The sequence below is a fragment of the Dunckerocampus dactyliophorus genome, chromosome 13, assembly GCF_027744805.1.
Source record: "Dunckerocampus dactyliophorus isolate RoL2022-P2 chromosome 13, RoL_Ddac_1.1, whole genome shotgun sequence".
Classification (NCBI taxonomy): Eukaryota; Metazoa; Chordata; class Actinopteri; order Syngnathiformes; family Syngnathidae; genus Dunckerocampus; species Dunckerocampus dactyliophorus.
In genome coordinates this window covers 1629295-1656702 of record NC_072831.1, presented here as the reverse complement: position 1 = coordinate 1656702, position 27408 = coordinate 1629295, and the positions used below count along the sequence as shown (strand labels likewise).

Here is a 27408-nt window from a genome sequence, read left to right as displayed (position 1 = left end):
CAACTGTACTGTATGTCAAAAAATCCAAACTATCCCTTTAACATTTCCTCACACACTCAACGTATTCACTCCTCTGACGTGCCTTGCCCCGGTGCCGTTCAGCCGTAGCGTTTTTGTATCCTTGTTAAAAATGGTTACTCCTGTTATAGTCTTTTATCCATCCCAGGACCCAAGATTCATTTACAGTGTTCCATAATGGCACACTAGCAAACAGCTGTGCTGCACCAAGGGGACCAATTGACAATGGTCTACATCCAATCAGAACGCAGACCACAATGTGCGGGTTCTAGCTTAGCCAATCAGGACTGTTGTGTCTTTATTTTTAGCAGGAAATCTTTACTCCAGCTGCACACGTCTTCAACGCTCACATGAGTATACCGTACAACACCTTCTACTGGTAGCAGCCATAGATACAGTAACAGACACATACCAAACAGCACTCACAGATCACTCTAACACAATGTAGCAAAGGAACACTGTATATCAGCGGCCTGCTGAGTCACATTTTGCGGCCCCGACTTGTCTTAAAAGATGACTGTAGTACGGCCTGCGACAAGCCAGTGTCACTCGTAGGATGCACACATCAGCCTACACTGAACTAACAGTTGAGTGAGTCACTTACAAAAAGTGGTAAAAAAATTCCACCCATTTTCTGTACCGCTCGTCTTCATTAGGGTCACGGGTAAGCTGGAGCCTATCCCAGCTGAATGCAGCAAAATACAAACTGTTAAATCATTTATTCATTTATTTGATTCACCCTATTACTGTATCAAGATATTATTGTTATTGTGAGCCATGTATTGCGTTTCGTATCGTGAGGTACCCCGAGATTCCCAGCCCTACTCCCAATACTTGATGTGGCCCAGCCTCACTCAGACTCTACCTCCAGCGGCTCCCCAGGTAAATTGTGTTTGAGACCCCTGCTGTATATTAAGTTGTTCCTTTGTCTTTGGTTCTCCTCTTCTTCTTCCCTCTTCTTTCTAAATTGTGCACCCGATGCCTTTGACTTTCTCCTTCCCATGTTTTGTTGACAAAAATAACAGCACTTAATTGTCACCTCCCACCGACACCGTCACTCAACTAGCAGTCACGACTAAACCAACTCATAGTGACTCACAATTCCCTCGTTTTTTATTAAGCATTTTAGTAGTGAAATAACATGTTTGAGACTCTTGGTCTGCAATATAATAGTAAATGGTCTTTACCTTCTATCACGCTTTCCCACCTCCAAGGCACTCACTGCTAGCACATTTACCTATTGATGACGCAGCATCAGGGGCAACCTGGGGTTGAGTATCTTGCCCAAGGACACTTCGACACAATCACGGAAGGACTGAGGATCGAACACGCAACCTCCATGTTGGGAGACGACCACTCTACCACCTGAGTCATGCCGCCCCCATGAATACGATAATATAATAATTAATATATAACATACAATAATTAATATAATATAGTATGAATGAAATATGTTTTATTTTTGAGCAACTGGTGTTGGAATTTACTTTTAATTTTAACCTTTCAACAGTTCAAACCCTCTTGGCCACATATCTTCTTAAAATCAACAAGAGACAAATCTAGCTACTTTTTTCTGGCGTCTGGGAACATAAAAGTGGAAGTAAAGCCTCCGCTGCACACTGCGTAGTGGAGATCCACGCATCCCTGAGGCACGATGCCACCGGGGTGGATCTCATCCTATTTTACACAGCGGGCTCTCAAACAAAAATGTTTCTTAATCTTCATGAAATGACTATTCATTACACTCATGGCTCACTGGGACTCGGTCACTTACCCGTCAGTGTGTCAGAACGTGTGACGGAAGAACGGTGCGTGATAAATAAACAAGTCCTAACTACAAGATAAAAAGTGGAGGTTGGAGGCGAGTCCGGGTGTGATTATTAAGCGGTCTAGACTTTGAGAGGTGCTTGCCAAGGTAAAATATTAAAATTATTTGATTTTGATGAAGGGATGGACAATTTTTAACGAACAAACTAAAAATGAAGTTTTAATTCAGTTGTTTTTCATCACGTTTTTGTCTCTCTTACGAGGTTTTGCTTTCTAAAAATATAATACTGCTCAAAGTGAAGTATTTCTGAGCTGCTGCTAACATTTAAAAATGTCTTCTCAAACGGGAGACTTTATTTCATATGGTGTTCTTTTGTGCTATTGGTATTAGCTGAGGATTTCAGCACAAATAAAGGTTTGTTATAAAGAAGATTGATTATGGTTTATTTTTTCTATATTTATTTAAAAGAGAATGGACTATTTTATTGTCGTGGCTGTTTTTGTTTTATTTTAATGATACAACTTCACACAACTTCAGACTTTGACTTTGTCTAAACTTACTTTGAGGAAAAAATGTCAGGATATACCGTATATCATATATCGATTCTCAAACTAAATATATCAGCATATGAGTTTTGGTCCATATCGCCCGGCCCTACGATGTTACGAGAATAAAGACAAAATATTATGGCGATAAAGTCAGAATTACAAGAAGAAAGTTGAAATAGTTGTTGACATTTTGAAAAAGCAACAGCAGGAATAGGGAAAAAAACAGCAGAAATCTGCCAAAAAAAATGAAAATATGAAGAGAAAAAGTAATTTACTGGAAGTGTATCTGTGAGTTTTGCTACATCAAATGTATTTGACCTGATATTTTCGAAACAAGATTTTAATAAACTGAATTTCCACACACCATATTTTAATAAACTGAATTTTAAAACACATGTAATTTAATAAAGTAAATTTTACAACATGTAATTTAATGAACTGAATTTTTAAACACTGTATTTAAAGAATAAACGCAATTTATTAAACATTTATTTAAATAAACTGAATTTTCAAACATTGTATTTTAATAAAATTATTTTTAAAAATGACACAAAATGAATTTTAAAATCACACACAGTAATTTTAAAACACTGTATTTTTATCAAATGAATTTTCAAACACTGTATTTTAATAAACTGAATTTTTAAACATTGTATTTTGATGACCACCTATTGGCACAAAGGACATTTTCCATCAAGTCCTATTTCATCAAGTATTTAAAATGTTTAACCCTTGCATTTTAATAAACAGAATATTTAAACAGTGTATTTGAATAAACAGGTAGCACCACAAATAAACAAAAGGTATGGGAAACACTGCGTGACGTTTTGACATGCAAAAAATACAATAAATACCAATAGCATGACAGCAAGAACCTGAGTCAGGGACCATTCACCGACCTTTGACCCAAGATGGACGGTGTGGATGTGCCGCCGCCGTGCTGGAGACACCTGCCTCTGGTAGTGCAGCGTGAGATAATCGGCCAGGAAGTGACATGCGGCCAAGCCGGGCCGGCGGTCTAGCGCTCGCTCGCAAACGTCCAGGCCGCACGCCAGACCCTCAAGAAGCTAAACAAACACATCAAGGAAAGTGTAGTATATGTTTGCTGTGTGTTTGTCGAGCTCAGATTTTCACTGAGGTTTCGTTCTGCGATCACCAGCAAATTTTAAAACGCAAGTATTTTAATAAACAGAATTTTCAAGCAGCGTATTTTAATAAACTGAAATATTAAACAGTACATGTAAATAAATGGAATTTTTCAACATTGTATTGTAATACACAGATTTTCAAAACACATTTTAATAAACTGTATTTTAAAACAGCGTATTTTAATTAACTGAATTTAACGGGCGACTGACATGATTTTTCAACTTTGCTTAAGTATGGTCTTTATTGTTTGTAATTATGTTCTATGCTCATTTTTTTCAACACAAACATTCAATTAGCAAAAATTACATTTTTGTACGTGCTGGCTTCCATTTTTGTTCCGAACTTCCTCGACAAGCGGCATTCCCCGAGTGACGTCGGCAAAGGTGCAGCTCTCATCTTAGCAGAGTAAACAAAAATGAGAAAATGGACAAGATAGAAGATGTTTATGGTGATGTTTACTCTCTCCTTCTGGTCAGGAAGTCACACCAGGACATTAGGAGGGACAGATAGCCCGGATACCCGAAGAATGTGAAACTATTCTGTCTGACTTATTTTTTCAATACATTTTGTAAATCTAATACGAGTGTGTGAGTCCTCTTTCCTTCTCATAACTGGAGATTAATGAACACGTAAGGGGATGTGAAATTGGCTTAACTCATTTTTAAAGTGGTCCTTTTGACCTTTATTGGGTTGCGGAGAATTTCATCTTCAACAATACCATGCTGAAAATGCTGAAAAATGTGAAAGATTTTGGCATTTTTAATAAAATTCAAATGAAAAAAAGCAAGGTATTTATTTTTTGGATCGAAAAAAAACAAACATATCAAACCGAACCGTGAATTTTGTGCATCGTTGCACCCCTAGTCTTCAGTGAAATGAATGCGAAGCGGTCGTCCGTATCACATACAACAAAATTAGCACTTGCTCCATTCTCCTGCCATCCACAGCTCCACCCGTGGCTGCTCACAGCATGTGTCCGCTTACAATGCACATTCCTCGGCCATGGAGGGTGGCTATTGTACTGTACTTGCGTGGTTCATCATAGTCTTAAAGCTTCATCTTTTGGACAAGAAAACAAACTCACAGTGTCACTCGGACACTGAACAGCCAGCGGTAACATGTTTTGGCATGAATACCACTTTGATGAAAAATAAACTGAACGCAGTTGACAAGTGTTTGTTTAGGATGTTGCTCCTTCACCGACGTCACATGGGAAACGCCCCTTGTCTAAGAAAGTGAGACCCAAAATGGCGCCTGCCACACACAAAAATTTTGCTTTTACTAATTTAACGCCTGCTTTCAAACAGTGGAACAAAATTGCAAACAACATAGAACACATTTAAGCAAAGTTGAAGTGAGCCACAGAATTTTTAAACATTGTATTTTAATTAACTGATTTTTAAAACATATTTTGAAAAACTGAATTTTAAAACACACACAGCAGAATTTTTAATCACAGTATTGTAATTCACTGATTTTTAAAATTTTAATAAACTGAATTTTAAAACATCCATCCATTTTCCTCCGCTTATCTGGGTCCGGATTGCAGGGGCAGCAGTCTTAGTAGGGAAGCCCAGACTTCCCGGTCCCCGACCACCTCCTCCAGCTCCACCGGGAGGACAACAGGGCGTTCCCAGGCCAGCTGTGAGACATACTCACTCCAGCGTGTCCTAGGTCTGCCCTGGGGCCTTCTCCCGGCTGGGCATGCCCGGAACACCTCACCAGGGAGGCGTCCAGGAGGCATCCGGACTAGATGCCCGAGCCACCTCAGCTGGCTCTTCTCAATGTGAAGGAGCAGCGGCTCTACTATGAGCTCCTCTAGGATGACTGAGCTCCTCACCCTGTCTCTCAGGGTGAGTCCCGCTACACTACGAAGGAAACTCTTTTCAGCCGCTTGTATCCACCATCTCGTTCTGTCGGTCATGACCCAAAGCTCATGACCATAGGTGAGGGTGGGAACATAGATTGAACGGTAAATTGAGAGCTTTTCCTTCCGGCTCAGCTCTCTCTTCACCACGACAGTCCGGCACAGCGACCGCATTACTGCAGACGCTGCGCCTATCCGCCTATCGACCTCACGCTCCAACCTTCCCTCACTCGTGAACAAGACCCCAAGATACTTGAACTCCTCCACCTGGGGCAGGACCTCATTCCCAACCCGGAGGGAGCAATCCACCCTTTTCCGACTGAGAACCATGGCCTCGGAATTTTTAAGCATTGTATTGTAATAGTGATTTTTAAAATTGTAATAAACTTTGTTTTAAAACAATGTATTTTAAGAAAAATAAGAAAAATAAGAGAGTTTGACACCTGTGGACTAGCTTGTTAAGCACAGAATTTTTGACTTTTTTTTTTTTTACTGCCTTTGGGTGAATGAGATGTTTTCTGCAGAAAAAAAGGCCTCTTTTCAGAGAAAAAATGCAAAAGTGTGTATGTTCTTAACCAAGACCATGTGAGTTTGCATGTATGCCGCACGTGGATGCGGGGGATGCTGCGTACCTGGAAAGCTTCATCGGTTTGCTCCTTCTCCAGAAGATGAAGCAAATGCTCCGTCTGCAGCTGCAGTCGGGACTGCTCGCAGACAGGATAAAGCTCCACCCACTGTGCACAAAGCAGGAACTCCTGCAAAAAAAAGAAAGGTAAGGAAGACACATGACATTCTTGAGTGGATGGCATTGAAAGTGTCAACTGCAGTCTGGCGGCACACCTTGGCCTCCAACATCCTGGCCAACATGAACTCAGAGTTTGCCTTGGACTCAGCCCTCAGCTCCTGCCACGTTACCCACGGCAATGGCGGCTGTAAAACTAACATCTGCCAAGGAGAGGAGGAGTGTTCTTTTACGCGCCTTGAAAACACGTTCTAGTTAGTAATGAAAAGACGTATTCCACACGTTACCCAGCGGTAAATGTCCAACTCTTTCCTCCTCTGCTTCAAGTCGGCTCTCAGCGAGGCCTCCGTGTCGGCGTCGTCCAAGCAGAACTCCAGCAGCTCCAAACAAGCCGACAGAGGCCAACACTCCAGGGCCTGGAGGGCCACACTGGCGCGCAGGTTGGCATCGTGCACCCGAAACAAGTGGCCCACGCCGTCCTCGCCACCTTCCGTGGATGTAGAAAGTCACAAGAGACGCTGACAGACTTGCATCGTAGAAGCAGAGAATAGAAACACCTTTAGCGCCACGTCCCCTTTTGTTCTATTACATAACACAGGTTGTTTTTGTTTTTTCTTCACATATTCTAATTTTCTTCTTACACAATCCTGGTAAAAAAAAAAATTCTTGGAATTATGACTTTATTCCCATAATATTACAACTTTTTCCCCTGACCTAATTTTCCAAAAATGATAACTTTATTCTTTGTTTTGTTTGTTTCTCGTATCGAAGTCGAAGTCTACTGTATGCTACTAAAATGATTATTTTTCCTATTGTTAGCCCCCCAACTATTTCAACTTCAACCTCATTTCCCACAAATTACAAGTTTGTCCTCGTGAAATTACAACTTGTCTTCTCTTTAGAATTTGATTTTGTTTCTTTAATTGTTTTTTAATATTTTGACTTTATTCTTGCAGAATTACTGTTTTTTTCCCCAAATATTTAAACTTTCGTTTCCTAAAATTATGAAGTTATTCTATTTTATAACTTTTTCTTCAAACTAATTTTCGCAAAATGACCATTTTTTTGTGTGTGTGAATATGACTTAAAAAGAATGTCTTTAATATTTCAGCTCTATTCAACTAAAATGTTAATCTTCCTCATAATATTACAAGTTTGTTCTTGTAAAACTTTTTCGTTAATTGGAATACAACTTTTTTTGCCTCAATAGTTTGATTTTATTCTAATAGAATTACAACTGTTTTTTTTTTATTTCTGATGGTTTTTTCCCCCCAACTTTTTCAATATTATGGATTTATTCCCATAATATTACCCCAAATAAAATTTTCCCAAAAAATTACCATTTTCTTTTCTTCCTCATGTTATGATTTTTTTTTTTATAAAATATTTTCTTTTAGTAGCCTAGAGCTGCAATATTAAAAAATACTTTTTTTTCCAGTTACTATCACACAAAACAAAATAAAATTGTCATTTTTGGAAAATTTGTTTGGAAAAAGTTCTAATATTATGGGAATAAAGCCATAATTTTACGAAAACAAAGCTGAACTGAAAATTTGAAAATTAAAAAAGAAAACAGAAGTGGAAAAAAACCCCTGTAATTCTGCAAGAATAAAGTCAAAACATTAAAGAAAATATTGGTATTCTACTAAAGAGAAGAATTTCAAGTCTATGCTACTAAAAGGCCATTATTTTTTTCTCATATTCCCATAGAATATGACTTTTTTTTCCTCATTAGAATACAACTTTTTCTTTTAATTGTGACTTTATTCTCCTACAATTACAGATGTTTTGTCCCCCATTTCTGCAAGGGGGGTTTTCCCCAACTATTTCAAATTTTGTTTTGTAGTATTATGATTTTCTTCCCATAATATAACTTTTTCCCCCGGATACATTTTGTTTCTCATGATTTTTTTTAAATAAAATTGTTTTCTTTAATATTTCAACTCCATGCTACTGAAATTATATTATTTATCCTCATAATATTAATATTAGTCATACATATTAGTTTATTCTTGTAAAGTTGCATTTTTCTTCTCCTTAAAATATGACAATTTTCTCTTCTCTTCCTCTCCGCAACTATTTAAACTTTCTTTTTGTAAATTTTCTTCTTGTAATTATGACTTTATTCTCATAACATAACTTTCTCCACAACCTCATTTTCCAAAAATGACAACTTCACCTGTTTTGCTGTTTCTCATAAAATTACAACTTTTGTCTTTTTTAATATTTCAACTTTGCGCTCCTAAAATAACATTTTACTCACTAATATTTTATTAATCTCATGAAATTAAGATTTTCTTTCCTCATAAAATTACAACTTTTTCTTTATAGTTTGACTTTCTTTGTGTAAAATTACTGCTGATTTTTTTCTATTTTTTTTAGTTTTCTTATTAAATTTAGTATTTTTAGAATGTGCAGCAGGCCATAAAAAAACAACTGCCGGATGCAAATGGCCCCCGTGAAGGTATAATATCAGATGACGTGATTTCATGTTTCTTCAAAATCGGATTAATCTTAAATTCCAGTGAATGGTATCTTGTTTGTCTTCTACAGTGCCTTATATACAGTAAGCCACCGATTGCTTTCCCGCTTTGAAGAGAATCATTTTGGTCCAATAAAACGCACAAGGCTTCCATTCCATGGCATTTGCAAGAGAGGCGTAAAGTGTGAGTTTAAAATGTACTCAGTACCTTCCAATTTAGTCAAGAGAGGTGCTTTTCTGTGATGAATTCTTCCTAAAAAGTGGTTTTCTTGCTGAATTAACTAACTAAAAAGGCTGCTTGAATATCAGTGGCTGCCTGGAGGCACAGGTAAATCAACATGTTTGCCAGGGATGCGTCCTCACCCTCTAAGGCAGCCCAGGCAAGCAGTCGGTCCCTCAGCGGCCCCAGCTGGTTGCAGCTGGGCTCGTACAGCTCCAGCATCCTGAGCGCTCGACCCAGGTCCTTGGAGCAGAGAGCCTGCTGGAAGGCCTCGGCCGCGGCAGCTTGGGCGATCTCCTCCTGAGGCCCAGCCAGCACAAGACTGACCAGGGGCTTCCTGCACACTGACACTCCGAGTCCTGCGGAATCATCGCCATCAATGGAGGCGGCCCCCACCAGCGGTTCTGCCATGGAGTGCAGATACGCCCGGAGGATGGGGAACGCCTTGAGGAGGTTGTCTGCTTCCTTGGAAATCTGATCTGCGTCCATGCCGACCTCCTTGCGGCCGCTGCGGAAATATCCTGACCATACAGAGGGCTGGGAGCGAGCGCTCTCGCCCTTGCAAGCGCTCAAGCACGCCAGCGTGGCCACCAGAGGACTGCAAGATTTGAGGAAGGCCAGGGCGGAGGGCGTGAGCAGAAAAGACGGGGTCAAGGAGGAGGGAGAGGTGGAAGGGTTGGCGGTTAAGGTGGCGCTGTCTTCCGCTGACGACACGAAGCCGGCGTCGGGCTGAGGGCCGGGTATCATGAGCGTGGACGCGTGCTCCTTTGCGTGGCGTTGGAGCAGCGAGGACAAAGCATCCACACCGAAGACAGCGTCCTCTTTCTTTGCTTGACTGGAGTCTGGGTCTGGATAGTAGGTCCACACGGGCAGGACGGCACAGCAGCGCTGGATGATGACCTGCTGGACGCTGATGCGAAGCCCCGCCTCTCGCAGCAGCAACAGCAACCTGGACCAACAATACACCAAATAATTCAAACAACATCTCTGCACAGAGCAAGAACAAGAGTCCGTCTTTTGACTTGAGCTTTCTATTAAAAAGCTACAGAAATGAATAATTTCTGTGCTTTGTCGCCAGAGCTAGCTGGCCTATTACGCAATCCAGGCAAATGCTGAGGGTGCTGTGGCCTCCAAAAAAATTCACCCTCAATGTAATTATACCAGATAGATACAGTGAGGCCTGTCACAATAATGGTTAAATGGATTTGTCCAACAGGTCGATAATTATGAATCCTTGATAAACCGACAAGCACGTATATACGTGTCTGCTCCATGTGTTAGTCTCTCTGTGGTACACAGGCTGGATGACAAGAGGGTTCACTCTACGCGTGTCTGTGCGCATTGATTCTATGTCAAATGAACACAGAAGAGAGTGAGCATCTTCTCAGATATTAAGCCGCTTTGTCCCAGCAGTGGAGGAGAGGGCTACGTACATGGGCTGCTAGCAGTTAGCAAGCAGACGCGAATGTGAATCAAGGCACAGAAGCGATAGTTTCTAAGCCGAGTTCCAGTGCGGATGTGCATCAGAGCCTTCCTCCTGTCAGTCAACGCTTACTGAGGCGTTTGATCGGCGGAGTAAATATAAAAAAAACAGCACTAAATGGTACACGCTCACAGTGTCGCTGGTTGCACTGCAAAAGAAATGTAAACTTTCAATACGGTTGAAAAGCCAATGTTTAGGGAAATGTTAAACAGACAGTAGAAACTACCTGGGAGAATGTACATGCTACATAACTGCATGTGTGTGTAGGTTTTATTCAAGTGTTTTTTTTTCTTAACATAGACGGTCTATATCAGGGGTGGGCAAATTTTTTGACTTTTGACTGCAGTGGGGAGGTTAAGTTGTGTGTCACATAGTTGTTGACTTGTATTTGTTTGGCACCACGGGTGAGGCAGTTGTCTGTTGTCAAGTCATGTTGCCAGCTTGTATGTTATAAGTTTAAATTAAATACTTTGGAAGCCAGATTCAAATGCTTGTGGCACCCGGGCCGTAGTTTGCCTAGCATTTTTGCCTAGTCTTTTTTTTGGTGCAATGAGCTCCACTCCTGTTCAAAATCTTAAGACCAGTTGAAAAATTGCTAGAATTTGCATTTTGCACATTTGGATCTTAATGAGGTTTTAAGCAGAGCTACAATATGCAAAACAAGAAGGGGGGGTGAGACAACAAGCATTTTGAAAAAGTCATTTATTGAAAACAACAATTCAACTGAAATAGGTTGTTTATCATCTGATCAAAAGTTTAAGACCATCACTCAAAAAACAACAAAAACTCTCCAAAGCAGAACCAAAAATGTTGTCAGTAGGACTCAGTAATGAGGAGCTCCACCGTTCTTGTTCATCACTTCCAAAATGGCTTTGGGCATGCTTGATGCCAGTGTTTCCAGGAGGCTAGTGGGAACATTGCTCCAAGTGGTGAAGATGGCTTCACCAAGGCCATCAACTGTCTGGAACTGATGGCCATTTTTAGAAACTTCCCTTGCCATCCATCCCAAATGTTCTCTATGGGATTGAAATCAGGATGGTCCAAAAGAGTGATGTTATTCTCCCTGAAGAAGTCCTTGGTCAAGCCAGCATTGTGAACTGCAGCGTTGTCCTGTTGAAGAACCCAGCTGGTACCACACACACGAGGGCCCTCAGTCATGAGGGATGCCCGCCCCAACATCTGCATCCGTTTGACGACCCCGCACCACCTGAAGCTCCGGTGTTCCACTGAATGAAAAAGCACCCCAGACCATGATGGCCCCCCTCCACTGTGCCGAGTAGAAAACATCTCAGGTGGGATCTCCTTGTCATGCCAGTAACGTTGGAAGCCATCTGGACCGTCAAGGTTACATTTTTTCTCATCAGAGAATAAAAGTTTGTTCCACCTTTCAATGTCCCATGTTTGATGCTTCCTGGCAAAGTCCAAACGGGCACTTTTGTGGCCTTTTTTGTTTTTAAAGCCTTTTCCCGCAGATGGCGTCTGATGGTTATTGCGCTGCAGTCGGCACCAGTAAGGACCTTCATGTGGGTGGAAGACCACCCTGTGTCTTGATGACAGCCAATCGGATCCTCCGGCTCAGCGCAGGTGTGATGTTTTTGGGTCGACCACTTGACTTTTTTGTTCCATAATGCTCAGGATCTTTCCAAAAAAGTAGAATGACTGATTTCCTGTTCCCAACCTCAGCAGCCATGGCACGCTGCGAGAGGCCTTGCTTATGCAGCTCCACAATCCCACCACGTTGGAAAAGAGAAAGCTTCTTAGCTTCACCATCAGGAGGGCATGACAGTGGGAATGCCTGACAGAAAATGAACATTTTGAGCAGATTTTGCCTTTTATAGCCTGTGGTCTTAAACTTTTGATCAGCTGATAAACAACCTATTTCAGCTGAATTGTTGTTTTCAATAAATGACTTTTTCAAAATGTTTTTTGTCTCACTCCCCCTTCCTGTTTTTGCATATTGTAGCTCTACTTAAAACCTCATTAAGATCCAAATGTGCAAAATGCAAATTCTAGCAATTTTTCAACTGGTCTTAAGATTTTGATCAGGAGTGTATTTTTCTACATCGTGACACTCTGTGGAATAAAATACTGAAGTGATGCAACTATCTGTATATTTCCTTACCGCCTCCATCACTGTTTGGTACGGTAACTGTACAACACGTGATAGGAAGGCACTCCAGCGGGTGATCAAGACCTCACAGAACATTGTTGGGGCAGCCCTCCCCTCACTGCAAGACATTTATAAAACTAGAGTCCTACGAAGAACACACAACCTCATCAAGGACAGCACACATCCACAACACTCATTATTCACACTCCTACCGTCAGGCAGACGCTACAGGAGTTTGAAGTCCAGGACCACAAGGCTGGCAAACAGCTTTTACCCACAGGCCATCAGGCTTCTCAACGAAGTACTCACACACGCCGCACACAACACACGCACACACTCATAGCACTTTATTTATTTACTTATTTACTTATTTATTTGTATTATTTATCTGTATTAATGTCTCTTCTGTTGTTGTTGCTTAATTTATTGGTATTTAGGTTTATGTGTTTATGTTTCTTATGTTCTTATTCTTTCTTGTATTTTCTTTCTTTTCTTGGGAGAATGAACAGAATAAGAATTTCATTGCATAGCAGAACTACCTGTTTTACGATGCATATGACAATAAAACTCTTCAATCTTGAATCAACTATATGGACTTTGTGTGGATTACCTTGATTGGACACGAGTAAGCCAGGACTTGACACTGAGGCGTCACAATTACGTCAGAGAACATAGTAGTAGAACATAACACCTTCTAAATACACTAACAGTATTATAGCCATCTAGATATGAAGTAACACCCCTATAGTCACCTTTACACTCCTATTACCCAATATAGTAGACAGAAGCGAAAATACAACATATACTGTAAGATGTAGAAAACCTGTTTACCAATCCAATCCAATCCACTTTATTTATATAGCACATTTTATAAACACTGTTTCCAAAGTGCTGCACAGACTAGCAAAACCATAAATAATAAGTAAATAAAGGAATGTAAATGTAAATAATAAGTAAAAATTACGACAATAAAAATTAAAAGATGAAACAAAGAAACGTACAACAGTAAAATATTTAAAACAAGAAATAGAAACAATAAAATCCAAAAGTCCAAGAAGTAGGTAAAGAATAAATAAGTAAATTTAATTTAAAAACTAAAATAAATAGAAGCAATAAAAACTAAAAAAAAGATTAAAAGACACAGAGGACCACACGACACACACCGAGTTAAAAGCCAGAGAATAAAAGTGGGTTTTAAGACACTTAAAGCTTTCAATTGTGGGGGCCGTTTTTACATGAGGGGGGAAGAGTGTTCCACAGCTTTGGGCCGACTACAGAAAAGGCCCGGTCTCCCCTGGTCTTAAGTCTGGTCTTAGGCACCACCAGTTGGAGCTGGCCTTCGGACCTCAATGTGCGTGCTGGAGTGTAAATTTGGATGAGGTCTGAGATGTACTGAGGGGCCAGTCCATTCAAAGCCTTAAAAACAAACAATAAAATCTGAAAATCAATTCTAAAATGCACAGGCAACCAGTGCAGTGAGGCTAAAATTGGGGTAATATGCTCCCTCTTTTTGGTTGCTGTTAAAAGCTGTGCTGCAGAGTTCTGGACTAAGTGGAAGCGAGAGAGTCATTTATGGTTTATTCCAGAGTAAAGCGCACTACAGTAGTCCAGATGTTACAAAATAATAAGCGTGCATGGCTTGTTCAAAATGTTGCAATGATAAAAATGATTTGACTTAGGATAAAAGCCGAAGATGATAAAAACAAGATTTTACAACGGCGTTGATTTGTTTATTAAGTTTAAAATCACAATCCATTATGACGCCAAGGCTGGTGGCTGTGGAACTGACATGGTTTTTCATGGGGCCCAAGTCCAAGAGGGAGTCATTATTATCAAGCACGATAACTTCTGTCTTCCCCTCATTGAGCTTTAAAAAATGTTGAGCCAACCAGACCTTGACGTCACCTAAGCACTCAAGAAGGGATGTCAGGGGGGCATGGTCTTTTCTTGTAATCGGTAAGTAGATCTGGCAGTCATCTGCATAAAAGTGATAGGAAATGCCATGCTTTCTAAAAATTGTACTAAGTGGGCTAAGGTAGAGAGCAAATAGGATGGTTTACCACCTTCTAAATAGTCTTTGTAACACAATTAGAGCCCTCTAGACAGGAAATCACAACCCTAGTCGCCTTTACACTCCTATCACCCAATATAGTAGACCTAAGCTGATGAGAAACTGAATTCAGCAGAAAAAGTAAGTAGATATTCTTATCTACTCACGTTGTAACTGTTAATGCACAAGTACAATTGGCTGCATTTAAGTATGCTTCAAAATCCCAGAAAAATACACTCAAAACATGTGAATTCAACTTAAGTAACGTGGTGTCTTTGAATGCAGTCCCTCATTGCTCATTGGAACACGGCTAAAGTGTGATTCAAATGTTCTGCCACTATTAAAGAAACTAGCACTAGGGAAATAGTGATGTGTTGGTCACGAACAAATTGGCTCTTTGAAATAAACGCCAGGAGGCAGCTCGTGTCGTTGGGAGCAATTAGTTTTTACCTTGTCTTTGTGCGGCACCATATCTGTGCCCACACTGAGCAGGGTCGGGGTTAAACACACTGTGGTGCTCTTTGATTCGTTCGTGAGAAATTTGCATAAAGAGATTTGACATATTTTGACTTCCATAATTTGTCTATTGAGATGGGTATTTGTTTTTTATTTATAACATATTTTTTGTAGCTGATCATTGGTTTAAATAAATCCATTTCAATAATATATTTCATATGATTTACATTAGTAATTCATTTTACACAATACACGTAATTTGGTAATAACTTAAGACAACAAAAAAACAATCTGAGGAGCCACTTGGGAGCAGATAGCTGAACCAAAAGTACTTAAAAACTTAAAAAGCTCTTAGCAAAGAGCTGAAATTTCCATCATGATAGGTAAAAAGATTTTCATACATGTGTGCCATCTTTTAGCTTGACGACCTGGAGCAGTTAATAAATATAAATATATTATAATCCTGTCCTTATCTATTTGTCAATTCCATAAAAATGATGGCATATTTCAGACATAGTTGTAAATGGTGATTAATCATGATTAATTCATTTGAAAACTGATTAATGTAATTAAAATTTGTAATCATTTGACAACCCTAGTAAAAATTTAATTCACTTTGGCAAATATTTGATGAAGAATTCACAATGTTGTTAAATGGCCAGTATTTGTTTTATTTAATTAAAAAAACATACAAAACAAAAGGTATCAGGGAAACAAAGACAATAATTTGTATCTTATCGAATCAAAAAAAAAATAAAATCTGGCATCAGTCATCACTAGTTATCAGCCCGACGGGGTTTCTTCCTTTATTTCTCTTTTAATGTCACTAGACCCCCGTGGCACAAACAAAGCATCCACTGAGGTCTGGCGCCTCTTTAAGATTTGCCTAAAATGTGACAAGGCTTCGTCGCTGAACATGCGGCAGGCACGGCTCACGACACCTTTGTTAGGGTGATGTTTCTCCACAAAACTCTGCAACTCGCTCCACTTTGCACACGTGTCCTTAATCCGCCAAGAAGGCACACACTTCTCCTCTCTGCCACTGTCCTCCTCATCTGAAGCCTCGGCTGCCGCCTGGCGGTGTTCCACTTGAAGTTCTTGCAGCTCCTCGGTGGTCAGCTCCTCCCTGTGGTCGTTCGCCAACTCTTCCACATCCTGGTGGCTCACATCCAACCCCAAGACCTCCCCTAAAGACATAATACAATCCACTACTGGGTCAGCCTCAAACACTGCCAAATTGTCCTGGAGAACACATTCTGGCCACAGTTTTCTCCAAGCAGAGTTCATCCTACGAGAAGTGAGCCCCTGCCAAGCCTGGTCTACAAGGCTTATGCCATGGAGGATACTGAAGTGGTTCCTCCAGAACTCTCCTAAGGTTAGTTCCGTGCTTGAGGTCACCTCCAAGCACCGCTGAAGCAGTGCTTTGGTGTAGAGTTTCTTGAAGGTTGAGATGACCTGCTGCTCCATTGGCTGGATGAGAGACGTGATGTTAGGGGGCAAGAACATGACTTTAATGAAGCTGAACTCCAACAACTGGTGCTCCAAGTCTGGAGGATGAGCAGGAGCGCTGTCCATCACCAGGAGGCACTTGAGGGGTAAATGGTTTTCCAGGAGGTATTTTTTAACACTCGGGCCAAACACTTCCTTAATCCACTGAAGGAAAAGTTGCCTCGTGACCCAAGCCTTACTGTTCGCCCTCCACATCACACACAGTTGGCTCTTGACAACACTGTTTCTCTTGAACGCTCTGGGATTTTCTGCGTGATAGACGAGTAAAGGCTTGACTTTAAAATCCCCGCTAGCGTTCGCGCCAAACAAAAGCGTCAGCCTGTCCTTCATTGGCTTACGTCCTGGCAGCGCCATTTCCTCCTGCGCGATGAAGGTCCTCTTTGGCATTTTCTTCCAAAAGAGGCCCGTTTCGTCGCAATTAAAAACTTGCTGGGGGAGGAATCCTCCATCGTCGACGTAGTCCTTGAATTCCTTGACGAAATCTTGCGTGGTGCGGCGCACCGCCCTCGCAGCCTCGCGCTGGCTGGCGACGCTGCTGTGTATGCCGGTCCTTTTCTTAAAATTTTCAAACCAGCCTCTGCTGGCCTTGAATTCATCCACGGCATCGCTCGTGACAGGCATTTTCTCGGCAAGATCCGCATGCAACCGCCTCGCCTTTTCACAAATGATGGCCGCCGAAACACAGTCTCCCGCTAACTGTTTGTCATTGATCCACACCAGCAACAACTTCTCCACGTATTCCATCGTTTGCGATCGCTGTTTCGTTATTAGGTGTACCCCTTTAGCAAAATCAGCTTCCTTGATTTTTTCTTTCTTCGCCAGGATGGTACTTATTGTCGATTTGGTCTTTCCGTACATCCTGGCGAGATCACCCACGCGGATGCCACTTTCGTACTTTGCTACGACTTCTTTCTTGAATTCAATAGTGTTCCTCACCCTCTTTCTGAAAGTTCTGGAGCCAGAAACGTTGTTTGCCTCCATGTTGGTTTAGTTAGCAGTTAATATTTAGCAGCAGCACTCAAAAAAAAAAAAAAAAAAGCCCGAGACTTGCGGCGGAACTAGTTAGCAGAGAACTACAGTCAAGTAGCGATTACGTCATACAGGGGCGACGGCGCTGGGCAACAATAACTTCCGGGTGACAGTTGAGAGCCAGGCTCGCGAGATAAACGAAATATTTCGAAGCAAAATCCAAGACAATTCAATATTTCATTGATTGTTTTTAATCTTCATATTTCTTAGCTTAAAGGAAAAGTGCACTTTTCAAAAAAATTTGCCCATCATCCACAAGCATTACGTGAGACATGAACACACGTCTTTTTCTTTTCTGTGCAATCCAAAGATATAAAAACAGAAAAAAGAGGCAGATCATTAATGCACATAATGGGACACACCTATTCCGCCTAGTACTGTTAGCTTTCGGTAGTAGCCCGACGCATTGTAAGCGCGGCACTGATGCACTGTGAGCAAATGTGTGGTGAAGCTAGTCTCTAGCCGGCTAGTAGCTTGCCGGTGTGGTGTGGCAGGTGTCACTATGCCACTAACATAGCTCTTGAGCGTAACAATGTTCATAACAATAATAATAACAATGTCGCTGTAGCTTGGTTAATATGCAAGTCACATTATGTAAATGAAGTGGTGTTTTTTTTCCAGAAGGCTTTGTCTTTTATGTCTTACAGGTGTTCTATGTCTTCTATGTGTTATTTTCTCTCATTATGTCTACTATATTGGGTAATAGGAGTGTAAAGGTGACTATAGGGGTGTTATTTCATGTCTAGATGTGCTCTAATAATGTTAAAAAGTGTATTTAGAAGGTCGTAAACAACTTTTCTAGGTCTTATGTTATTTTCTCTTATTATGCCTTCTATATTGGGTAATAGGAGTGTAAAGGTGACTATAGGGGTGTTATTTCAAGTCGAGAGGGCTCTAACAATGTTAAAGAGCATATTTAGAAGGTGATGAACAAGTTCTATGCTCTAACTACCAAAATATTCCATGTGAAGTTGAGTTCAGGTTGAAGTTGAACAAATGGCTAACAGTCAGCTTACCTTTCAGGAGACACCTGTCGCTCAAACAGCAGGTGGGAGAGAAGCTGTGCTGGAGCTTGAAGTAACACCAACAATGGATTCCCCAGCTTGACCTCACTGCTGTGGTCTGAAAGAACCAACAAGTCTGTCACATTCCTCTCCTTGGTCCATCTTCTCCACTCAGTCCACAAACCTTCAGAACCGAGGCTGCACACCAGCACCGCTGCCAGCGTGTTGACGTAGTTGAGAAAAGTGCGCACAAAGTCAGGCCGGGCCAGCTCTCCGTCAGGCTCGAAGGGGCACAGCTGGTCCAGAGCGTGCAGCAGCTGCTGCGTGCCGGAGTGCACCGGGTGAGTGTCCAGCTCCGACGGCTTCAGATTGGCCTGATCCACCAGCAGCGCCACAAGAGAACTTGAGGCCGCTGTGCTGCTTTCTGTTACGCAATGACCGTTTCACGTCACGCTAAACACAAGGGAGGCTGCCGGCGACTTTGCTCACCTGCTCCATCGCTGGAAGAGCTCAGGATCTGCAAGGTGTTCAACAAATGTTGGTTCAGAGCGAGTCGGGCCGCGATGCACTCTTCGCTCAGCGTTGGGTGGCAGCAGAGTAGCACTTCCTGGATGCAGCGGCCAAACGGGCAGGCACAGGCTGGCTCCTCCCCGCCGCCTTCTAAGAACACAAGAACACAACTTCAAGCATAAAGTGTGAAGGAAGCGGCAAACTTACGGCAAAGTCAAATTACCTGACGTCTTGACCGTGCTCTTGTAGGTGGTAGAATGGTTAAGTATTTTGCTGATCTGCTGTAAAACTGCAGGAAATCCACAAATGTTCTCAGAACCAGGCACTTTGGGGTCCACTTTTACTCCTGGGGGAGCACATGGTTCGACATGAACAGCCTACCCCAACCACCATGTATCCCACTATGCATCCTGCGCCTGTTGGCATCTACAGTATCTCAAAAAGACTGTGCGCTACATCTGGGCAAATACCTCGAGCCTCCAGGCTGTTACTGAGGCGACGCTCGGCGGTGTCCAGCAGCTGCCGGGACGTCTTCCAAAGCTGGCAGTGACAGCACGCCAGGTCGAAGGCCGCCATGGCGGGCGGGCTGAGCTCTTCCAGTAGCGTGCCCGCCAGCCCGGTCAGCTGAGGGGAGCACCTGGTCAGCCAGTAGCCTTCTTCCAGGGACGGTAGCGGGTGAGACGGCGTGCTGAGGAGGCGGTCGGCTATATCGGAGATGGAGTAGAACGCCACACCTGCAGGCACAGCCATAGAGTACGTGTGCTGTTATGAGGGGCGTTTGTTTTATTATTGCTTTATTACCTATGCTTTTTTTTTTTTTTTTTTAATTTGATTTATATTTTGTATTCATTTTTTTTTACATCAAATTATGCAGCAAATGTCATTAAATAAAAATTCATAAGCAAAATGAATGTGTGTTTAAATTCATTACAAATATGTTTAAAAATTCAGTTCATTCAAATAACGTATTTAAAAATTCTGTTTGTCATAATACCTTGCTTTCAAACTAAGTTTATAAAACCTCACAGACAGTTTTTTGCAAGACTTGTGATACAGGACTAAAGTAACCGCTTGTTTACGGCAGTCACTTGGTTCCAGACCCAGCCGCAATAACCAAATACTTTCAGAGTCACAGCATAAAAAAAACCTGTTTACCACCTTCTAAATACGCTTTTTAACATGATTAGAGCCCTCTAGACAGGAAAGAACACTCCTATAGTCGCCTTTACACTCCTATTACCCAATATAGTACACATAATACGAGAAAATAAGACATATAAGATATAGAAAACATGTTTGCCACCTTCTATATATGCCTTTTAACATTATTAGGGCCATCTAGACATGAAATAACACCCCTATAGTCGCCTTTACACTCCTATTACCCAATATAGTACACATAATACGAGAAAATAAGACATATAAGATATAGAAAACATGTTTGCCACCTTCTATATATGCCTTTTAACATTATTAGGGCCATCTAGACATGAAATAACACCCCTATAGTCGCCTTTACACTCATATTGCCCATTATAGTAGACATAATAAGAGAAAGTAAGACATAAATTGGACTCTTGCTTGTGTTTGTTGCTGTGAATGTGCTCCGGTGGCATGGACAGAAAGGGACGTCAGAGATTCAGAGCCGAGTTTTAGCTTGGCATGGGCTACGGCCACAAGAGTAGGCCGTGTTCGGGATGAGATCATTCAAAGCTGCAATAAAAGCCTTTTGTAAAAAAGCTTTGGTAATAAAGCAACAAACCTTCATGTATTGTTTACCGCACACACTTACTGGTCAGTTCATTAGGTACACCTGTACAATCTAAAATGCGATACCTGCTGCCGCCGCACTTCCAATAGCCTGCAGTGTCGAGCGTCCGCTGCTGCCCAGCCGACTCCGCCCTGTCCCAGACGCGGCCCCCAAGCCCTCGGAGGATGATGAGGATGACGACATGGACTGGCTCTCCATCTTCTGCTCCACCCGGCCCAGCTCCACCAGCACTTCTCTGTAGCGCTCCATGAAGGCCAGCTCGCAGCAGGGGGCCGACGCCGTCAGGTCGAACACAAGAGACACCTGTCGCGTGGACAAACACGACAGTGTTAGAAGATGACTTTGTTGCTGAGATACGGTAGTGTTCCAAGTAATAGCAGTCCAATGTGAGGAACCACATTAAGCCAGGGTTTTAGCATATTTTTTATTGCTACATAGCCAACAAGACCCAGCATTCATGATATACACACTCTTAAGGCTGTGCAATTGGGCAATTGGTTGAAAGGGGTGTGTTCAAAAAATAGCAGTGTGGCATTCAATCAGTGAGATCATCAATTTTGTGAAAAAGCAGTTTAAATCAGGTGGCTCCTATTTAAGGATGAAGCCAGCACCTGTTGAACATGCATTTCTTTTTGAAAGCCTGAGGAAAATGAGTCATTCAATACATTGTTCAAAGGAACATCGTACTTGGATTAAAAAACTTAGAAAAATTGTGCAAGAAATTGTAGGCTGTTCATCTTAAATCATCTCTAATGCCTGAAAATGGAGAGCAAAGCCAGAGACACGTGGCAGAAAATGAAAGACAACCATCAAAATGGATGGATGCATAACCAGAATGGCAAAAGCTCAGCCAACAGTCAGCTCCAGGATGATCGAAGACAGTCTGGAGTTACCTGGAAGTACTGTGACAGCAAGAAGACGTCTTTGTGAAGCTAATCTATTTACAAGAATCCCCCGTAAAGTCCCTCTGCTAAAAAAAGGCATGTGCAGAAGAGGTTACAATTTGCCAAAGACCACATCCACTAGCCTGAAGAGAAATGGAAGAACAGGGACAGGAGCAGGATAAATAGACTGATCAGGCGAGCTAGCTCTGTCCTGGACGGTCCTCTGGACTCCGTGGAGGAAGTGGGGGAGAGAAGGATGTTGGCTAAGCTGACATCCATCATGAACAACACCTCTCACCCGCTACATGACACTGTGGGTTCCCTTAGCAGCTCCTTCAGCAGCAGACTGTTACACCCACGGTGTAAGAAGGAGAGGTTCCGCAGGTCCTTCATACCGACCTCTGTCAGGCTCTACAACACCTGCACCACCTGAACCATGTCGTAGTCACTATGTATTCTTTACACTGTTCTCTTTACTTGTCTTGCTGCTGTAACAAGTAAATTTCCCCGCTGTGGGATAAATAAAGTACATACAACAATGTTGTGGAATGATGAGCGTAAAATTGTTCTTTTTGGGTCCAAGGGCCGCAGACAGTTTGTGAGATGACCCCCAAACTCTGAATTCAAGCCACAGTACACAGTGAAGACAGTGAAGCTTGGTGGTGCAAGCATGATGCTATGGGCATGCTTCTCCTACCTTAGAGTTGGGCCTATTTATCACATAGCAGGGATCATGGATCAGTTGGCAAATGTCAAAATACTTGAAGAGGTCCTGTTGCCTTATGCTGAAGAGGACATGCCCTTGAAATGGGTGTTTCAACAAGACAATGACCACAAACACACAAGTAAACCAGCTAAGTCTTGATTCCAAACCAACAAAATTAATGTCACGGAGTGGCCAACCCAATCCCCGGACCTTAATCCAATCGAGAACTTGTGGGGCGACATCACAAATGCTGTTTCTCAAGCAAAACCAAGAAATGTGAATGAATTGTGGAATGTGGTTAAAGAATCTTGGAGTGGAATAACAGCTGAAAGGTGCCACAAGTTGTTTGACTCAATGCCACACAGATGCGAAGCAGTTATAGAAAAAACTGCGGTCCTATACCTAAATATTAGTTCAGTGATTCAAAGGATTGCTAAATCCTCAAAACAAATGTTTGTACAAATAGTTTTGAGTTTGTAAAGTCAAACACTGCTATATTTTTTGAACACACCCCTTTCAACCAATTGCCCAATTGGACAGCCTTAAGAGTGTGTATATCATGAATGCTGGGTCTTGGTTTTCTGAGAATCTACTGCACCTCCTGGTAACTTGTTGGCTATGTAGCAATAAAACATACAGTATGCCAAAACCCTGGCTTAATGTGGTTCCTCACATTGGACTGCTATTATTTGGAACACGACTGTAAATCATCAAAACAAGCCTGCTGCCGTGGTAACCTGATGTGCCTCCATGAAGTTGCCGCGACGGATGCAGGACATGAGCAGAGATTCCGGAGGAGACAACATGGCGGGGATCAACCAGCTGTGAGGTGCATGTACAGCGCCTCCGCCATGTGCTTGTCCCTCCTCTGCAAACAAAGCAAATATTATGATGAAGCCTGAATTTACAGCATGAATCATTTACCAATGCTGCACCTGAAGTACTTGTGCCATCTTCTCCATCGTGTTTCTCCACGGAGGCTTGTCTCTGTGTGGCATGTCTCGCGGCTTTCTTGCCTCGCCTCAAACTGGAGCTCTTGTTGTGTCCCAAAGAAGAGCCACCACTACTGACGCCTGACGTCCGCGGGAGACATTCTGAAGCTGCAAGTCCATTCCACATCATCCACTTAGAGCCTTAAGAGTCTTACTCACGGTGCAAACGGAAAAATAAACAGCCCAACACATGACACGCACACCACCGCAATGAACCACCATCCTGGCCGGGTAACTACTGTACAGTACGGTCCCATTTTACATCACGGGTCTCCAAAGTGCGGCCCGCAGCTGTGTTTTAATAGAAAATAACAAATAATATTGAAATAAAATACAATATAATTTATCATATAATAATAAAACATAAAAATCAACAGTAAAAAAAAAAGCAAATATGGAAGAAAAGAGCAGTCATTTTACACGCATTACATCAAAATATTAGGAAAAAAGTCATAATTTTACAAGAGTAATTGTAGTTAAGTGAATAATTTAATGTTCTGTTGTTAAGTAAGGCTTAAAACATGATAATGTCGTACATTTCAAATACTTATTTAACAAGAAAATTATAAAAATATTTAATTATTCATTATTAAATAGTTGTTAAGTCAATCACTTCGTGTTCTGTTGTTAAGCAAGGTTTAAAAAGATATGTCACACATTTCAAATATTATTTAATTAATAAAAAAAAAATCACATTAAATTGTGTTCATTATTTAAGTAAAATAATGAATTATTTAAGTAAAGTTTGTTAAGTAAAAAATGTCATGTTCTGTTAAAGACATGAGATAATGTGGTACATTTGAAATATTATTTAATAATACAATAATATAGAATTTAATTAATAATTTTTATAAAATTCATAATTATTTATAGTTTTTAAGTAAAAAATGTCATGTTCCGTTGTTAAAACATAGGAACTTAATTTAAATAATCATTTAATATATTATTTAATATAGAATTAATATTTAAGAAGTCAGAATAATTAATTTCATGTGTTTATTCATTTTAATAAGATAATATTTTTACTATAAAAATTCACATTACATCATCCACTAAAACCAAAAAGCTTTGTTTTCCAACACCATGTGGCTCTCACCGTTTCTGCTGGCCTGATTGCTGCAGATGATCTGCAGCCTCCACTGAGCCTCGGCGGTGCGTTTGGATAACCTCTGCAGGCGGGCGCCAAACGTCCCGGCCGCCACAGAGCAGCCCACACTCTCCGCCACCTCCGCCTCTCTGGGGAGCGCTCTCCCCATCTCCTGTCCGTCCCCCTGGCCCAGCAAACACATGCCCTCCAGCCCCTCTTTGAGAAGCTTCAGAAAACCCTCCATGGCCTCCACATCTGCCAGGAAGCCCCTGCAGCCCTGCACGTAGTGGCCAAGGTCCAGGTGAGAGCGACGGGCACTTGAGCAGCGCTTGTAGTCCTCCTCAGACTGTGTCTTTGTCGCTTGGGAAGGGCAGAATGCGTCCCTTGTGTCTATAGTCACATCTTTGGGACTCTGTGGGACAAAGTCGGCGCTTGAGAGGAAGAGAAGTGAGAAGATGTTTTCCAGCAGCTCCAGGCGGAACATGGCGGGCACGGCCTCCAGATACAGTTGGCACTCTGAAAGGTAATGCTGGAAGAGCCAGTGGCAATCTGAAAGGGAAAGAATGATGCATTTTGTGACTCTACAACAAAACGCCAACAGAAACACCGTCCAAACCTTCTGAGGAACTTGCGGCAAGGCTGGAGTCCCGTTCGTCCCCAGCGGCTTGCTGCCGCTTGGGTTGACACTCGCTGCATCCTGAGTACTTATGAGCGTTTACACACAAAGCGTAGATGGCATACTTCATGGTGCAGAAGCCCTGAAACAAAACTGTGTTCCTCTGTGCAGCAAGACTGTGAGGACGAATGTCCTCGGTGTCCCCTGCAAGAGATGAGAAGATGGTGTGCTTTACAGTCGTGTGCGTTTATCTAGCGCAGGAAGAGCAGGTGAGACAAGCCGACCGTTTCCTGGTGGATGTGGCGTCGGCTGTAGCAGATCCAGGATGCGCCGCTCTTCAAAGTGAGCCAGCGGCGTCAAGGAATGCAGAACGTAGAGGGCTGAGTGGTTGTCCAGCGTGTGCAGCTGGACCAGCAAAGCCTCCATGGAGACGCCTCTGTCAGTGACACGGCGTGGTCACAAGCACAAATTATTCATCAATAACCTATCACATCACTTCCAGGGCTCACCGATTGTTGTTTTTACACCACTCAAGAATTCCAAGCTGGGAGGACAAAAGGTTGGCAAAGTCTTGCAGGACAGAATCCTTGGCTGATGCCTGTAAACAAAAAAAAAAGTTGCACAATCACTCCAGCAAATGAAAATCAAAACAATGTTGGTTTGAGATTTTCGCCCCCCCCCCCCCCCCACACACACACACACACATTTCAAAAGTACAATTAGACAAAAGCAACAAGAAAAACTGAAAAAGAGCAGTAATTTTACCAGAATAAAGTAGAAATATTAGAATAGAGTCTTAATATTGAAGTAAGTAACTCAGGTGCAATACTCCACATCACCCACCGAATGCTGCCAAAGGAAGGAGATGTCAAATACCATAGGAACACTGATTATACTTCAAATATACTATTTGCCCATCATTCACAATCCTTATGTGAAACATGAACACATATTTCTTTCCCCTTTCTGTGCGTTCTAACGAGAGAAAACGAGTTGGCATGGGCCAGCTAACAATGCACGTCATGGGAGGTACCTATTTTGACACTAAAGCCCTACCAAAAAATCCCTCCATTGACACAACTGACCTGTATATTAACCAAGCTGCAGCGATACTGTTATTGTAGCTGCTAAAAAGCACGAAAAACTATATTTATCTGGCGGAGTAACACGACGCCTCGCTCGTCTCAGCGTCACTCACGACGCTTCAAGCCACTGCAACGGGACAGACAGAGGTGTGGATACTACTGGCTCTAAATTTCGCTACAAAAACTCAACAAGATGCTCGTTTGCTTTCAGAATTTTTTACCCGAGGACCGGAGCACAAGTCCTGTGCTGGAAGACACAGCCATCCCAATGAGAGCGGACATTATAAGTGTCGGTGCTGTTTCTGTGCTGCTGTTGTTGACGGAAGTAGCGCGAGCTCCTATGGGATATGTGAAATGAATGCGCCTGGACGGCAGGATACTGTAAGTATTACATGTTACCATCAATGTACCTGTTAATGCATGATCACATACATAAATGTTGTTAGCTTTTTTTTTTTTTTCTTTTTGAGAAGGCTTCACAGTCAAAATGGGTACCTCCCATGACGTGCATTGTTAGCTGGCTCATACTGACTCATTTTCGACATAAATATGTGTTCATGTTGAACATAAGGATTGTGGATGATGAGAAAAATTCCCCCAAAAAGTGCAGTTTTCCTTTAAGGGCACAACCCATAGTGAAAAATAAAAGGATGCAACTTTGCCACTTCAATATTTTGTAAAGCAAATGTTAAAAAGTAATATACATTTCAAGCTTTGTGATACACGGGTCGGTGAAAAAGCCTATTCAATATTCATTCAATACCAAAGACGTATTTATGCGATTATCGATGCTTCTCGGTGCATCTTTTTCTGTGATCAATTGTTGTCAATTATTTCATGCATAATTTTGTTCTATATATCATTTCTTCTTACTCACTGTGTGCTACTAAAACAAAGCTTATTTGTAATGATCCACAATTAAAATAAACACGAAACAGATGACACGGTTTCCGCTAAGTGCAATTGATTGGGGCGGCACGGCACTACAAAATAAAAGCTTTAGAACTTGAAAACAAACAACACGCACCGGAATCGCCTGTCTGCATTGCTGGCACTTGTGCATTGTTTGGCCACGTCTTGTGTTGACTTGCACCTTGTTTCTTATTATCAGGAGAATGAACAATAGCCTATAAAATGTGCAGTCAACTGATGACAACTTGTCACATGCAAAGTCTATCTATGCCAGCATGTGTGTGATCGCTCACGTTTCAATCTCATTCCACTTTCATTTTGCATTTTTGTTGACACAAAATGCCTGTCTGGCGGCATCGAGCTAGCTCTGTTTTTGAGCTACAAGTGGCTGTTGCGTTCACAGGATACAT

General features: G+C 41.8%; 1 protein-coding gene across 4 annotated transcripts in view; it reads right to left on the bottom strand.

Annotated features, from left to right (window-relative positions):
• zfyve26 (zinc finger, FYVE domain containing 26) overlaps window positions 1-27408 on the bottom strand; it is an 81913-nt gene that overhangs the window by 33523 nt on the left and 20982 nt on the right. For 3 of the 4 annotated variants that reach the window (XM_054797504.1, XM_054797501.1, XM_054797502.1), the window contains 17 exons: window positions 25511-25599; window positions 25286-25437; window positions 25002-25205; window positions 24395-24934; window positions 23242-23406; window positions 23044-23174; window positions 20782-21019; window positions 19416-19679; window positions 19169-19291; window positions 18925-19095; window positions 18620-18859; window positions 18448-18553; window positions 8938-9743; window positions 6380-6579; window positions 6191-6295; window positions 5983-6105; window positions 3234-3401 (listed from right to left, as the gene is read on the bottom strand). In XM_054797504.1, coding sequence (XP_054653479.1) covers window positions 3234-3401; window positions 5983-6105; window positions 6191-6295; window positions 6380-6579; window positions 8938-9743; window positions 18448-18553; window positions 18620-18859; window positions 18925-19095; window positions 19169-19291; window positions 19416-19679; window positions 20782-21019; window positions 23044-23174; window positions 23242-23406; window positions 24395-24934; window positions 25002-25205; window positions 25286-25437; window positions 25511-25599 — 3825 coding nt within the window. The remainder of the gene's footprint in view (window positions 1-3233; window positions 3402-5982; window positions 6106-6190; window positions 6296-6379; window positions 6580-8937; window positions 9744-18447; window positions 18554-18619; window positions 18860-18924; window positions 19096-19168; window positions 19292-19415; window positions 19680-20781; window positions 21020-23043; window positions 23175-23241; window positions 23407-24394; window positions 24935-25001; window positions 25206-25285; window positions 25438-25510; window positions 25600-27408) is intronic. The other variant, XM_054797503.1, reaches the window with a different exon arrangement.